Consider the following 17660-nt stretch of genomic DNA (forward strand, 5'->3'; position numbering starts at 1 on the left):
TTATGTCTTATGTGGAGCTGTTTTGGAGACATCAGGTCCAGCATCGGTTTGGCTCTCGGCTGTATTCGATGTGCTTGCTGTGTGCGGTGTGTTTGGCGTGGTGTGTGCTGTGGTGTGAGGTGTGTCTTTGCTCTCGGCTGTATTTGATGTGCTTGCTGCGAGCGGTGTTTTTGGCGTGGTGTGTGCTGTGGTGTGAGGTGTGTCTTTGCTCTCGGCTGTATTTGATGTGCTTGCTGCGTGCGGTGTGTTTGGCGTGGTGTGTGCTGTGGTGTGAGGTGTGTCTTTGCTCTTGGCTGTGTTCGATGTTCTTGCTGCGTGCGGTGTGTTTGGCGTGGTGTGTGCTGTGGTGTGAGGTGTGTCTTTGCTCTTGGCTGTGTTCGATGTGCTTGCTGCGTGCGGTGTGTTTGGCGTGGTGTGTGCTGTGGTGTGAGGTGTGTCTTTGCTCTTGGCTGTCGAGTCACTCTGAGCTCGGCTGTGTTTCTCTCTCTCCAGAGCTTTCTCCATCTCCGTGTAGTAGTCCAGAGCCTTCCTCACTGGGTCGATGATATGTTGCTGCAGGGATGGATCACAAAATCTGTCACATATTTTATTTAAGAAGTATTGATTGCATAATAATGGCTTTCGCAATACAGTGCAGAGAAAAACACAAACGTGAAATTGTATTTCAAACAGTGTTGATTTTGTGGAGTAAAACTAAGACGAAAAATGTTCATCGACTACCTTTTTTCACTGACGAAAACTAAATGGAAACTAAGTGAAAACTAAGCTACGATGACTAAAACCAAGACTAAATATACTGACAATTTCGTCAACAAATAAAAACTAGACTAAAATGTTAGGAAGGGACTAGTGGACAAGAGATCCAGTATAAGTCATTTTACACTTGTAAGTGTAAAAACAGTCATTACGACGGCATCAAGGCCCGCCGAAATACATTTTAGTCGACTAAAATCTTACGATATTTAGTTGACTAAAACTAGACTAACACTAAAACATTCCAGGTGACTAAAATGTGACTAAGACTAAATGAAAACATATCACACCGCTGGGACAACGCTAAAACCGTCTCGACCCTTTGGTGTGGTTAGGGCTTTTAAGACTTCCAGAAATGTAAAGTATATGTGTGTAAAGTATCTCCAGGAGAGTAAAGGATGTATGTAAAACCTCCAGACATGGGAAGAGGTTGGCCAGCTCCATGTAGAGAGGGAACAGGACAAAGCGAATGAATCCTGTCTGAGAGGACGGTTTGGTGACCTTGTCTCTGTCCATGAAGGGTGTAACCGGAAGTCCCTCCAACTTCTCCATGTCACTCTGAAAACAGACAGACAATGGATAACCAGGTAAAAGAAGGGTTTAAGTAACATGAATATCTGCCATTCTACAAATGCCTTCTAAATCCTGACAGTTTTCTGAAAACCCCATGTTTCTATGTCAGTCGTTCTCAAACTATTTCATGTCTAGGAGCCCCAGAATTATATGTAATTGCCTGCCGACCCCCATCTGAAAATATGTAGTTCCAGGGACCCCCCCAGAAGCTTGATTTGAGTTAAAAACAAATACATTCAATGATTTGTGCCACATTTTCACGATTTTTCAAAAATAGCAGACCTACAAGCTCGTAGCGCTATGAGCTTGTAGATCTGCTATTTTTCAATAGCTAAAGCATAACATAATGCTTAAAACACCAAGAGTGGTTCCCATTCAGAATGGGTTAAACCAGTTGAAATCTTCAAATCTAATAAAATAATGAAATTGCACACAGACTCGTCTTACTATGAAACCCATGAATACAATTTCAAAATGATGGAAAGGCCTTTAGATAAAAAGGTTTTAAGGACTGATTTAAAATCAGACACTGATCAGGACACCTGGACCATGCATGGTCAGCCTTTGTCTTCAGCCTCGAACAACCTTCGAGGAACAACCAGCAGGTTCTTATCTTGTCTGAGAATCTCAGACTGTGAACATTGAACAGGCTCATTAATATCGGTTAATATCTCAATTATTGGTGCCAGGCCATGAAGTGCTATAGTAAAAGCAATGAAGTAGTGCTAGTAAAAAGCAATCAGTAAAAGTCTTCAAATCAATCAACAGACCTGCAATGAGTGAATATATATATATATATAATATATATATATATATATATATATACACGCACGCACGCACGCACGCACGCACACACACACACACACACACACACACACACACACACACACACACACACACACACACACACACACACACACACACACACACACACACGTATATATTGACTGATATATTTATCAGCGTTCCTCCAGAAGGTTCTGGTGGGTTTATAGTCACCTGGTTATAAAACTCTTGCAGCAGGCAGTCCAGCCAGGGTTCAGCCACCTCCATGGGACGGGCCTCATTGGAGATGTCACTCACTTTAATCAGGATCATCATCAACTGGAAAAACAAAACAAAAACACAAGTCGGACGTGGCATTAATGTGAAAACTGTCCTACTAGGAGACAGGGGGCAGTATTATGCGTGTCTTAAGTACCAGGTCTTATTACTTAACTTAAGACCTGGAGGCGTGATCAATGCCATTTGGCCACTCAGAATAGCCAAATGGCATTGACCAAAGCAAAGCAAAAAGCAAAGTTCTTTGTTTACCCAGGTGAACTTGTTTACAGCCAGACCCTGCTCATAGAACATTTCATGGTAGGGGTTCAATGCCTTGCTCAAGGGCACTTCAGCGGTGGTAATTTTAACGTGCTGGTCCGGGGATACGAACTGGCGACCTTCCGATAACAAGACCGCTCCGCAAACCGTTCGGCCACCGCTGCCACCACGCCTCCAGATCTTAAGTTAAGTTATAAGACCTGGTACTTAAGACACGCATAATACTGCCCTATATAGTGTGATACAGCATATCAACCCTGTCCTTACCGTATCTCTGTGCTCCTTGTTGCTGAAGTCAAAAACAGGCAGGATGGCTTTGAACTTGTTGAGAATCTCATTGTGTCTGGTCATGTCAGTGGCCAGGATGCACCTGTATATTTAGGAGAACAGGGAGGTCGTGTCGGTACTATACGAGCTGTGCTATTATTGATTTTCTTTTACCAGTGACGTGAAGTGCAGTACATGCAGCCATCTAGCAGTTTTGACTTCGTCGACTAAAACTAAGACGAATAATGTCCGTCGGCTACCTTTTTCCACTGACGAAAACTGAATGGAAACTAAATTAAAACTAAGCTATGATGACTAAAACTAAGACTAAATATACTGATAATGTCGTCAACAAATAAAAACTAGACTAAAATGTTAGGAATTGACTAGTGGACAAGAGATCCTGTATAAATCATTTTACACTTGGTTGCATGTTGAAAATAGCCGATTTACAAGCAACGTGTCGCGCTGCGACACGTTGTGAGCTTGTATATCGGCTATTTTCAGCAAGTGTAAAATCAGTCATTACGACGGCACCAAGAACCGCCAAAACACATTTTAGTCGACTAAATCAACTGTACATTAAGTCAACTAAAATCCTATGATATTTAGTCGACTAAAACTAGACTAACACTAAAGCATTCCAGGTGACTAAAATGACTAAAACTAAATGAAAACTATTCAAGAGACTATGACTAAAACTAACATCTAAATTTGCTGCCAAAAAAAACAAAACAACACAACATCTAGTGATTGTGTAGTTTTGAGGTGAACGTACGTACTTGATGATGCCCTCTCGTATCCGTTTGTACTGTTCCATGGTCAGATTTCTAAAGATATTGCTCTCCGTCTGCAGCAGAGAAAGGTTGACTGGTTGACTTCTGTTACGATGGCATGTCAAGCAGTGTTGATTTCGTCGACTAAAACTAAGATGAAAAATGTTCGTCGACTACCTTTTTTCACTGACTAAAACTAAATGGAAACTAAAAGAAAACTAAGCTATGATGACTAAAACTATGACTAAATATATTGACAATTTCGTCAACAAATAAAAACTACACTAAATTGATAGGAAGGGACTATTGGCCATTGAATCTACTATAAGTCATTTTACACTGCATGCTGAAAATAGCAGATGTTACAAGCTCACAACGCGTCGCAGCGCGACGCGTTGTGAGCTTGTAGATCGGCTGTTTTCAGCAAGTGTAAAATGACTTATACTAGATTCAATGGCCAAAGTTTCAGTCCAAAGACTATGACTAAAACTAAAATAGAAATTTGCTGCCAAAAACAACACTGATGTCAAGCATTAATTGCTGAAGTGGGAACAAGTCATACAGTCGCCCATACATGCATGGGCAACTGACGGCCCGGGGGCCACATGCGGCCCTCACCTTCGCTTAATGCGGCCCTCAAGGTTAATACCAGAATACTGATAAATTAGTAGCTTAATGAGTATTATTAAAATGTTATCATCTTGTTGTTTTTTTGTCCATTGTATTTAGTTCATAAAGTTAACATAACTATAATTATTAAAGGCCTTTGAAAGGCATTTGAAATTAAATTACTTTTCAGAATAATTCAGGATTTAAATTCAAATAATAGCAAAAAAATAGCTGATCTGCAAGCTCAAAACGCGTCGCGCTGCGACGCGTTTTGAGCTTGTAGATCGGCTATTTTTTGCTACGACAGTATTATGCAATGTGGTCCTCTGGAGTGAGTGTGTAAATATTGTGGCCCTCTCCATCGTCAGAGTTTCCCAACCGTGCAGTGGCCTATAAATAAATACCTTCTCCAGGATCTCAAACGCTACGGCACAGTGATGGTTCTCAAGAGGAGAGATGTCGTTGTAACGAAGAGCCAGTTCAGTCCGAGCGTTAATCTGAAAGACATGATGTTATTAATATTATGCAAGATTGTTTTAGCTCAGTGGTTCCCAAACGATTTCATGTCAAGGACCCCCAAATTGACACTATAATTACAGGACCGCGGACCCCCATTTAATGGCATTTCTATCTCTGAGACCGCACTTTATATGTAAAATCAATGTTAATTTAACTCTGAGAGTGTACAGATGTGCACTCTCAAAGTTATACAGACCCAAATGGGTCCAATTGGTTCCTAACTATCATTTAGTTGGGGACCCGCTGGAACTCCCTCAAGGACCCCTGGGGGTCCCCGGACCCTTTGAGAACCACTGCTTTATCTGACCCAATAAGTTTATTAGAACTGGAGACACTTGTTACTGAACAAATCTATAGACATTATTACCATGATCAGAATATAGAACATTGTTTTTGGTGTCTGGTTAATCTCTCGAGACACATTCTGCTAACAGCATGTGTCAGCCACAAAATGGCCTGGCCAATCAGCAGCAGCTATCCCGCCTCTAGCTGCTGCTGATTGGCCAGGCCGTTTTGTGGCCGGGCATCAAGTCTGCCTGAGAGTTCCCAGATGGGAGCAAGAGGGGGGAACCCAGTGTACTCTCTGCTGCCCCATCTGGCGGAGTCAGGTTATGTGTCAGCACCACTGCCTTCAACATGTAGTGTTGTTGTTAGTAGGAATAAACACAGAAGCACCGGGAACAGCGACGGCTCCAGACAATTATGACTGGGGGTGCTATGGAGGCCTGGCTATTTAGAGGGGGGGGCTAATGAATCTTGGTTTACATAGAAGTCAGTCAATTGGGCTTGTTTTGAGGGGGGGCTTAGGGGGGGCTAAGCCTCCACCAGAGGGGGCTAAAGCCCCCCTTGCCCCCCCTGGAGCTGTCCCTGCCCGGGAGGAAGTGGACTAAGAAAACGGGAGGGGCCAAACCGAGTTCCTGTTTCTACACAAACAAAATCACACCCGTGTGAAGTGAGGGGCGCTCTTATCATCGTACATCATCATACAAACATCATCTCATTCCGGCCAATCACAATTTGCGTCCTCACTTTTGTCTTCAATGTTTGTGTTTCAAGGCCTACGCAATGTTTGTGTTTACACGAACACTCGAAACTGGCCATTCATTGTCAATGGCATTTAATGTTTGTGTCGGGACAATGACAATGACGATGTTTGTGTTTACACAGTACACAACACACCCTCAAAGCTGTACAGAGGCCCTCAAAAAGGAGGTGGTGCCCTTTTTTTTTTACCGTATTTGGATGGGTATACCTGGTAGGCGTTGTTGTATCCTGTGTGGTCAAGGTCATGGCAGACAGCAGAGGTCAACATGGTGAGCAAGTCGATGCTATCCATTTTACTCCTCAGGTCAGTCAACCAGATCAGACCGTACATCTGAAAGAAACACGGTGCATTGTGTTAGGACATTTATTTGTTTGTTTGTTTGTTTGTTTGGTTTTATTGGGGGGGGCACAATACATTTTTGAGCCCTCCTATATTCAGCTATCAGTGTAGATTTTCGTCTTAAAACATTAAATTCCCGTTGACAATGAATGGAGAAGTTACATCATGTGTGGACGAGCAAATCGGCATGTTACGTCACGTGACGTCAAGTCACGTCATGATGACGTACGATGATAAGAGCACCCCTCACTTCACACGGGTGTGATTTTTGTCCTTTTTGTTTTCCTTTTCTTGGGACAATTAAGAGCAACCAGAGAATCAGAGACGAAATATGGACGCATATTTGTCGTTTGTTGCGACAGTTTGACCACAAATCCACCAAGTGAAACATTCTGCCCTCCAGAGCAGACGACCTTCATCAATCAACACAGCTGAAGGATCTGATGATTACAGTGAAGGATCGGGGCGTCGCTGTCCAGCAGAACGCTGCTGGGATCTCCACATTTGTTTCTCGTCATATACTTATTTATACAAAGCAGTGTTGTTTGGCAGCAGATTTCTATTTTAGTTTTAGTCATAGTCTCTTGAATAGTTTTCATTTAGTTTTAGTCACATTTTAGTCACCTGGAATGTGTTAGTGTTAGTCTAGTTTTAGTCGACTAAATATCATGAGATTTTAGTCGACTAAATCTACAGGTGATTTAGTCGACTGAAATGTGTTTTGGCGGGCCTTGATGCCGTCGGACTCGTAATGACTGTTTTTTACATTTGCTGAAAATAGCAGATCTACAAGCTCACAATGCGTCGAAGTGTAAAATGATCGCGAGACATGGCAAAAGCATTTTTCGGGGGTCCCCAGCCAAAAACGTTGAGAACCCGGCCTGTCCTATTATATGTTTCTTTTCCCTTTTTACCTCCTTTATGATGAATTCCTGTTCTGTCCTTTGTCTATATAGAAGTGTCTATTTGTACGTCTCTAAATGTTTTTGATGAATTGAACATTGTGGACCCTATTGGAAACAAGTGTAATGCTTAATTGGGTCGTCCACTCACAGTTAACAGCCTTTGTATTGAGTTTGTGCTTGAAATGTACTGTAATTCTGCAAACTGTTAATACATTTTTCAATCAATCAATCAAAAAACTATCTCACCATCTGCGTGACACAGAAGCAGTGTTTGAAGTTGTGGAAGGGGATGTTGTTGTAGCGTCTGTACACTTCATACAGGAACAGCTGGAGGACGTCCTGTTCAATGTTAAACGTCGCTACGAAGTCCAGGTCTGTGTACATGACCTGGAGCAGCACCATGATCTCTGCATCTTCCCACTGCCTGCAAACACCATATGCCACGACACACAACATGATAAAAAAAAACACCATATACACCATATGACACGAGTCACACGACACACAACATGATAAAAAACACCATATACACCATATGACACGAGTCACACGACACACAACATGATAAAAAACACCATATACACGATATGACACGAGTCACACGACACACAACATGATAAAAAACACCATATACACCATATGACACGAGTCACACGACACACAACATGATAAAAAACACCATATACACCATATGACACGAGTCACACGACACACAACATGATAAAAAACACCATATACACGATATGACACGAGTCACACGACACACAACATGATAAAAAACACCATATACACCATATGACACGAGTCACACGACACACAACATGATAAAAAACACCATATACACCATATGACACGAGTCACACGACACACAACATGATAAAAAACACCATATACACCATATGACACGAGTCACACGACACACAACTTGATAAAAAACACCATATACACCATATGACACGAGTCACACGACACACAACATGATAAAAAACACCATATGGCCTCACTCACACCTAAGACACACTTGTCTCCTGTGTGTTCTGTGTGTCATGGCCGCCTCAATGCATTTCCAATTTCCAAGCGGCCATGACACACAGAACACACAGGACACAAGTGTGTCTTGCGTGTGTCTTAGGTGTGAGTGAGGCCTATCACACGAGTCACACGACACACAACATGACAGAAAACACCACACCATATGACACAACACACAACATGGTGAAAGCACCACACCATATACACAACATGACCTAGTCCCCACCTAGTCTCGCGTTGCCAGACTGTTGCCTCTCGCAATTTTCAAATGCTTCCATCATACAGTCTAGACTAGAACGGAATCTGTGACCATGAGCAAGCAATAAAGCGGAAGTGAATTAGCCTCCTCCCCACTTCTGTTTTGTCTTTACAGTCGCGCAAATGTATCCTAATAGAAATAGAAATCATCTAAGCATATATATAGCTTGCTGCTTAGCAGAGATGGAAATAAAAATATATTTTAAAATATATTTTCCTGAACCGAAATGGCAGCGTCCGGATTTCGGGAGGTGTAGTTCCATGCTATATGTAGCATTTGGAGATTGTGAAATAGTTCTCTGGCTACACGAGACTATACCCGACCCAACCCACCCCGCCAAATGACATGGCATGGCATGGCATGGCATGGCATGGCATGGCATGGCATGGCATGGCATGGCATGGCATGGCATGGTAAATTGCCGGCGAGTATTTCACATTCACGCAGTTTGATGATGCCTTTATTCACGATTAAATACCAACCTCATTCTGAATAAAGATTTTATGTCAGCTTAGACAATTTAACTGATGGAAAAAACACCCCTGCTGTAAGGGTCTTTAGTGTGTAAACAATTCAGGAAAAAAAACTATTAAACTGACAACAGCAACACACATGTTTGAGTTCATATGTGTGCAGCCATGCATGTTCAAGGAAAAATTAGAAAAAGGCTGCGCACTCGTGGCCACGATGTTGTATATTTATTGACAAGAATCCGACGTTTCGACCTAGGAGGTCTTCTTCAGGGAATTAATTTCCTTGTTTACTTGCCTTAGGCCTGCAGCACCTCACCAACACTGGTGTGCGCCCTTTCCTGTTTTGTCAGCCATGCATGTTCAACCACATCTGAACAAACCCTAAACATCACAAGACCTCTGAAACCAGAACACCTGCTACATCACACAACACTTTCAATGGAAAGTACTTCATTAATATCATAATATATATATATATCATAATATGACTATTCATTATAATGGTAATTATACAGTTCTTTTATCTACTCTGTGTAAGAGTCTGCTTCACAGGCCACACTTCAAACATGTTAATTAAGAGTTCCCATCAGAAGCTCTATTCATATTGAGAATGAAAGCATACACTTTAATCAAATAGAGGTGGTGTCAGGCAGCCTGAATGTTTGTGTGTGCATGTGTTTGTGTGTGCATGTGTGCGTTGGTGCGTGATCATTAACAAACAGCATCTTCATCAAAACACACACACTCAAACACATGCACACACAGGAGCCACACACACACACTTGACTACTGCAGCTCTTCAGTATTTCACTATAGTACGCGTCAGGCACGGATGCAGTGCTGGCTTAACACACAATGATGTGTTCACTGTTAAAACCTCCGATGTTCTGTGTTAGATCTCACCAGTTGTCAAATGTTGGGGTCTTCAGGTACTGTCTCACCTCTTCAGACACCTCCAGTGAGCTTCAGAGACAGCAAAACACATGCATTCAAAGGATACCTTAGTTAATGTAGTATTTCACATTCATGTTTATAACAAAACTAGGAAAAAATGTATTATTTTACAAACATGTGATGCATGTGTCTTTGGTTATTAATATGACATGCCGTATAAGTTGACATGATTGTGTTTGCACCTGCAGAAAGAAGGTAGGTTGTCCACACACCGCTCTTAATGCTCAACCAGACAGTGGCCTTGTGGTTAGAGTGTCCGCCCTGAAACTGGGAGGTTGGAGGTTCGATCCCCGGCCGGGTCATACCAAAAAATGTAAAAATGGGACCCAATGCCTCCCTGCTTGGCACTCACCATCAATGGGTTGGATTGGGGGGTCAAATCAACTAATCAAATGATTCCCGAGTGCGGCACGGCTGCGGCTCACCTCTCCAAGAGATGGGTCAAATGCGGAGAACATATTTCACTGCGATAACGTGTGATAAATCGTACGACTTTCTCTTTGCTCCGAGTAGTATTTTATTAGATTCAACTTGCGGACATCCTACCTTCTTTCTATATTTTTTTTGTTCAGCCCCCGTCAACTTTTTTGAAATGTGCGTGGTTCCATTTTGGATCTTCTATATCTCATGCGTTTGCACCTGCCTCATGTGGAGGAACTTGTTGTTGACGTGTTCACATTCATCTGGCGTTTTGTGCAGTGTTCTCTTGTGGTAGAACGGCGAGGGTTTATGAGTGCATCCTGAGAGCTCCTTAAAGAGCCCCAACCAGCTCAGATGTTCTACGCTCTGTGGGACACACAGAATCAAACTATATCAACGTACTGTTTCTGTTACACGCACACACGCACACGCACACGCACACGCACACACACACACACACACACACACACACACACACACACACACACACTCCCTCTCAGCTTTCCTGCAGTCTGCCACTGCTTGTTGTCACTAACTTTGTGAGTAGAAACAGCTGGAGCATAAAATGTTCTTCCATTATGCAACAAGATCGAGGCACGTTGCCTTCCTGAAATATTAGCTTTGTGTGTTTCTATAAAGTTGTTATTATTACAATTGATTATATTAGGCCAGCTGTGCCCGGTGGGAAATACCAATCGGGGCCAATGAAAGTCGTGAAGTTGTGAAACCCTGTTTGCAATTATATCCGTTGCACCTGTCCTCGGTGTCAATGAACCTGTTACCCATTAGCAGAGAACCAAAAATGTTGTCAGGCATATCCATATTATCTGGGCATATTCTATCAAGACAGGCAGGCAGGCAGGCAGGCAGGCAGGCAGGCAGGCAGGCAGGCAGGCAGACAGACAGACAGACAGACAGACAGACAGACAGACAGACAGACAGACAGACAGACAGACAGACAGACAGTTTGTCTTCTACCGTATTATATCCTTGTGTCAGTAATCAGTATATAGGCCTACCTCTAGTTTCTCTCTGAATGAATCCACCTGTTTCTTCATCTCATAAACGACTGCAGGAGCCTCCCCAGCTTCAGTCATGATCTTCTTCTCCAGGGCCTGCAGTCTGAACACAGTGACAGTCCTTGGGCTAAACCCCTTATCCCTAAACTACTTTGCCCTTTTTTTTTTCTTCACTGTATTTTGAAAAACATTTTTGAATAGTTAAAATAGCCAATCTACAAGCTCACAATGTGTCGATATCAGCCATTTTAACTATTCAAAAATGTTTTGCAAAATAGTAAAAAAAAAAAAAAGAAGTTTAGTGATAAGGGGTTTAGCGGTGTCGAAAATGGAGCCCCTTATCTCCAATAGGCCTATCTCACAGCCCCCTTTCCACACCCCCTTCCGGTAGATAGTGGTGTCATTTAACATTAGCATTTACACGTTTTTTTCTCTGGAGAATCTAAGTACATTTCCTAATGTAAAAATGTGACAGACCAATATTATTATGAAGCAAACAAGATGGTAAATCAGCTCGAACAGATAGAACAAACCTTAACTTGAGAAAACAAAAGTTGTAGACTTCTTAAATGACCTCTGTTAACATGTAGTGTCTATGGAGTGACGTCACGCTATCACCACTAACTCGGAAAGGGGGCGTATTAAGGGGGCGGGGAAATTCTGTGAGATAGGCCTATGGAAACATCCTGAAGCTTAAATGTTACTCTGTGTAAAACGACGGTAAGTCGTACTGCATGTCGAGTATAAATTAACAACTTTCAACCCGACATTTTGGTTATGTCAGCTATGCGACACTTGGTTATTTACAAGTTTATTTAGTGCTCAGTGACGTGCACAGCACATATAGACATCAAAGGGGGCTTCAGCCCCTGCCCTTTTACCCGTCTGTAAAACAACTGCCCTTTCCAGACCACGAATGCAGCATTTACTACATGGTGAAAGAAATGCAAATGCCACTCCTCTCCTTTCCATGCCATACCGGAAGGCAGGCTTTTTTTCCGAAGTCTCCTGAACTTGAACGCAAGCATTTTGCATTGAACTAATTTGTTTAGAAATCCATGTCGTATACACCGCATTCTCCACTAGCTAAAGAGTGCTGGGTTGCCCCCCTGAAAATAGCTGATCTACAAGCTCTCAACGCGTTGCAGTGCGACGCGTTGTGAGCTTGTAGATCAGCTATTTTTTGCTATCTTGGGCCAAAAGTGCCCTCTTATGGGATTTCAGCCACCTGTCTCTCTAGCACTCTCTGCACGTGCCTGCGAGTGCTCAAGTGGTTATGCTTTCCCCCCTACCTTTTCTCCATGGCTGAGAGGTCAAATCCTAGTGCCACAGCAAGCCCCACACCTGAAAGAACACCAAAGATAATTAAAAACAAATCACACCCGTGTGAACTGAGTGGTGCAACTCCCCTCTCCCCTCTCTCTCTCTCTCTCTCTCTCTCATTAGCAGGCAACAGTGCAGCACTATCTCTCTCTCTTTGTTTCTGGCACTACAGCGCCACTTTTGCCCCTACTGGTACTCTAAACATAGTCCCATAATCCCATAGTGACATTGCTGTTCCTTGGAGTGGTTGCACCACTCAAAAATATGTACTGTACTCTAATACATGTCTTATTTGTCTTGTCTTGTCTTGTCTTGTCTTGTCTTGTCTTGTCTTGTCTTGTCTTGTCTTGTCTTGTCTTGTCTTGTCTTGTCCTTGTCTGTTTGTTTGTGTTTGTCTTGAACTGGTCTGTACTGTCTGTATGTTTTTTTATTTTTTTTATTTTCAAAACAAAACAATCCTATTATATTTTGCTGACTCATGAGTTTCACGAGTTACAGTATATTTATATAAATATCGATTTTGTTTTTGTCTTTACTGGTTTTTTTTTCTCCATTTTTTCCCTTTTATCATTGTCATTGTTTCATTGTTTTAGCGGTTCCTGTGTATGGCCAACTATGTGCATTGGTGATTTACATTTGTTTATCTTGTTAGGAAATGTAAAAATGATAAAAATAAATAAATAAAATAATAAAATATGGAACTAAACTGTGGTGCAACATTGTCCCATACATGAAGCCATGTTGTTGGAGATACCTAACGGCTCACTGTTGCAGTCGGCAGCCACGACCTCCAGCTTGTAGGAGGTGTTTGGATCGTTCGCTTCCAGCCGAGGTGAGATGTTGATGATGTTGCCTTTGGGGTTGTACAGCTTCAGAATGTCATGGGGTCCTGCCTCGGCCGCCGAGCGGAACAGATCTGGAGGAATGAAAAAGATTGAAAAATGTATTTGAACAGCAAGCTTTTATAAGGCCAGTGTGTACAAGTGCTACACATGCGTGCACACACATGTGCATGGGTGCACACTATACACGCGTGCACGCACACACGGACCTGAACAACCCTTTCTATTCATGAGATGCATCGATCCATTCTTTTGACACACACACTTCAAGCGAAACCTTAGCAACGTTACTCAAAACACTGAAGAGCTGTCAGCAACACATGCACCTCTACAAACACAACAGTGTCCACCTCTAGATAGATAGATAGATAGATGGATAGATGGATAGATGGATAGATGGATAGATGGATAGATGGATAGATGGATAGATAGATAGATAGATAGATAGATAGATAGATAGATAGATAGATAGATAGATAGATAGGCATACATAGACTTCAAGACCTGAAGATTGATTGGCTTTCTTCACTTTGACTGACCATGTTAACACAGGGTAGAAAATAGAAATGTGTATATAGGCAGATGTGTAGATACAGGCATAGATATCATGTGCATTGTATCCCCCCAGTACAAATGGCCACATGTATGTACTTTACTACACATTATTATTATTATTATGTATCCACCCCACCTCTACATACACAAAACAATATCCTTCTCAAGCTTTGCGTTGCAGGTTGCTTGTGCCAAAGTATCATAGTAAAACAATGACGCCCGCTCTCATTAAAACCCATTTCGACCTGAGGTCGATTCTACAAAATGTCTTCTAAATACTGACAGTTTTCTGGAAAAAGCTCATGTTTCTATGTCAGTGGTTCTCAACCTTTTTCATGTCAAGGGCCCTAAAAATATTTATGTAATTGGCCGCGGACCCCCATCTCAAAATATGTTGTTCCAGGGACCTCCCAGAAGCAAAGATTTGAATTAAAAAGGTTTGCTGTGAAAGAATATATGTTCAAAAATGTGCACGTTTTCACGATTTAAAAAAAAATAGCAGATCTACAAGCTCGTAGCGCGGCACTCGGTGCCGCGCTATGAGCTTGTAGATCTGCTATTTTTCAACAGCTAAAGTACAACATAATGCTTAAAACACCAAAAGGGGTTCCCGTCCAGAATGGGTTTAATGCCAAAAAGTATCATAGTAAAACAATGACACCCCATCTCATTAACTGATTCCATGCAATTACCGAGCAGCGCTGCTTCTTAGAGGACATCATCAGGTGTGTCCGAGAAGTATTCGTTTGACCCGATGATGCGACGACAGCCTGGCGTCGTGTAGCCTGTGGGAAATTGTTCGCCCTACCTTTGACATCCTGTGCAGGACAGTCGACGGGGAACTCGGCCTGTTCTGGTCGTCCGTTCACCGTGAAGTGTATGGTTCTGGTTGCCATCTCGGACACAGGGACACTGTGGACTGTGTGTGGAGGTCCGGTCTGTGTGTGTGTGTGTTTGTGTGTGTGACTGTGTCACAGCATCAGCTCAGCTCAGCACTCCTCCCCTCCTCCTCTCCTCTTTCATCCCTCCTACTCTCATTGTCATTGTGTTTACTAATGCGTTTTCTGATTTACAAATGCATTTGGTGAAGATTTTATTTGTTACCGTAGGTGCCATGTAGGCCTATATGAATGGGTTGTTGTTATGGTCACAATCATTCAGAATTGAATGAGGCGGATTGAATTAGAGGCCCTTAAAGTCCTTATTGAAAGCCCTTTTCTTCACAGTGGCCTTCGACACCGGTCCGTTTGATTGTATAACTTTGTAATGCATGCATATATGTTCTGTTTCCTTGTATTTATCAGATTTTCTTTGTTTTTGTCGGTCTTGATTTCTTTTTCTCTAACCTGTACAGCACTTTGGTCGACCTTTGGTCGTTGTAATATGTGCTTTTATAAATAAAGTCTTAGTTGAGTTGAGTTGAGAATGCAGGGGATTCGAGTCACTTGGTGTTGGTGTCTGCATGGTGATATACAGTCAGGAGTATAGTATTCAAAACTGCTGGTCACTTTGGTGGAAATTTAAGAATGAAATCTGCCAAGAAAGCCTCCTTACCTTTTCTTTCCTGGCTTGGTATGGAGGGCTCTCAGAGTCCAACAAGGCTAAGCTGCGGAGGGTAACCCACGTGGGGTCTAAACTCTGTGGGATGCAGTGCTCTGCCCTTCAGCATCTCTACGACCAGAGGACAGTGAAGAAAGCAGGAAAGATCGCGAGAGACCCAACCCATAACCTCAGCACCCATGCTTCAAGGTCCTGCCCTCGGGTAGGAGATACGCTGCATCTAAATTCAAGAAGGCAAAAGGGCAGTGCCAGTTTCATCCCCTCTGCCATTAGGCTCCTTAACAAACACAAACCCCCCAATACCTGATTCACCTCAACTGGACTTGCTTGCCAGTGCCCCCGGTGCACGCACACACACACACAAAGGCAGATGAACTGGACTGAGCGCTGATAATGGACATACACGCATGCACGCACACACACACACACACACACACACATACATTATGATTTCATGGTGTGGAGAGACTTTGCTTTCTTTTAAATAGCTTTAAAAAATGTACATCTAATCTAAAGGATAAAAGGAAGAAGGGGCGAGCGGGAAAGTAAAACTTTTGCTGACCACTTCACTTCGCTTCGCTGGTGCTTCAATACCACTTTTGATGAGACGCCGCCTAAAATGAACTGTTTTTATCCATTAATAAAGTAGCCAACCAGGATACAAGCATACTCTGGAAGTATACATTTATTGACAGGTTTTGGTTTTGGCAGGTTTTCCCCGACCCTCTCAGCGAGACACAGACTAAAGAATCTGCTTGATAGTCGCCAATAACACAAAGTATTACACATCCAGGCCACTGTGGTTTATGCTTGTATTTACGAATAGGTTAATTCATGATACAAGTTACCAGAAATTCAAATTCAATATCAGTTACTTCAACACACTATATGCCAATTGCTATAATTGATACAAACCTATCTGATATGTCATATTCCATTCTGATTGGCTATAACTTCAAAACTTTGCAGGCCCCCCATTCAGGACGTGTCGTGAACCCCTTTTGGTGTTTAAAGCATTATGTTATACTTTAGCTATTGAAAAATAGCAGATCTACAAGCTCATAGCGCGGCACCGAGAGCCGTATTCTTTTTTTATCGTGAAAATGTGGCACAAGTATTTGAATACATATTCTTTCAGAGCAAATGTTTTTAACTCCTGTCAAATTACATACAATTCTGTGGGTCCTTGACATGAAATAGTTTGAGCACCAGTGCACCACGTTTTTCAGAAAACGGTCAGGATTTAGAAGACATTTTGTAGAATCGTCCTCAGGTCTAAATGGGTTAACAAAAAGGACATACGTTTCTCCAGTGGCGTGCACAGATAGACACTAGGGGGTGCTAGAGCACCCCCTGCCCTTTTGGCAATGTGCCCTTTTGGAAAAAAAAAGAAAAAAAAACTTTTTTTTCTCTTTTTTTTTCAAAAATAGCAGACCTACAAGCTCATAGCGCGCCACTCGGTGGCGCGCTATGAGCTTGTAGATCTGCTATTTTTCAATAGCTAAAGCATAACATAATGCTAACACCAAAAGGGGTTCCCGCCCAAAATGGATTAAGGCAACCGGCCGGTTCCACACGCTGCACAAGGTGCCCTTTTTTAACTTGAGCACCTGCCCCTCTAAATGTCTGTGCACGCCACTGCGTTTCTCCTCTCAAAATGAACTTCCTGTGTGGCTGTCATCATTGTCATGTCTGTGGGTGGACTAGAACAGGCAGGATGTAAAGAATATATTCACATCTAGAAACAGCTATTTGAGGTGGTGCATTTGTATCACAAAGTTGAGTCTATAACTCTAAAGAGAAGATCTTGGCTCTTCAGACAGGATTGATGTGAGATTGACAAAGCAACGCTGGTAAGGTAACTAAAACAATGTATTTTGATTTTTACATTTTTCATGTATTCACAATTTAAGCAGCTCATGTTATTAATCGTGTCTACATGGTCTTCAAACATAACTAAGTTATAAACCAAAGTTCAACATCTTTGTTTCAGTAATGCTGAAGGTAGAATGGAGGTCTGTATGCGTAGATGCACATGCACTGCCATGAACACAACACTGAGTTTCCTATGCTTCATCATAATCTGGATCTCCTCAAGTGGTAAAAGCCCTTTA

The 17660-nt window shown here is 42.3% G+C and overlaps 1 protein-coding gene across 1 annotated transcript; it reads right to left on the reverse strand.

Annotated features, from left to right (window-relative positions):
* On the reverse strand, nt 1–14882 carry LOC306935590 (high affinity cGMP-specific 3',5'-cyclic phosphodiesterase 9A; the record flags this gene model as incomplete). Its single annotated transcript, XM_079518688.1, has 14 exons — nt 1–552; nt 1165–1311; nt 2326–2430; nt 2917–3019; nt 3699–3766; nt 4706–4798; nt 6073–6195; nt 7356–7533; nt 9777–9836; nt 10471–10613; nt 11267–11369; nt 12559–12610; nt 13344–13505; nt 14795–14882. 14 exons carry the CDS (start codon nt 14880–14882, stop codon nt 1–3), a joined length of 1977 nt encoding a protein of 658 aa, XP_079374814.1.
* Between the last annotated feature and the right edge of the window lie 2778 nt (nt 14883–17660).

The sequence above is a fragment of the Electrona antarctica genome (genome assembly GCF_951216825.1).
Source record: "Electrona antarctica genome assembly, chromosome: 13".
Classification (NCBI taxonomy): domain Eukaryota; kingdom Metazoa; phylum Chordata; class Actinopteri; order Myctophiformes; family Myctophidae; genus Electrona; species Electrona antarctica.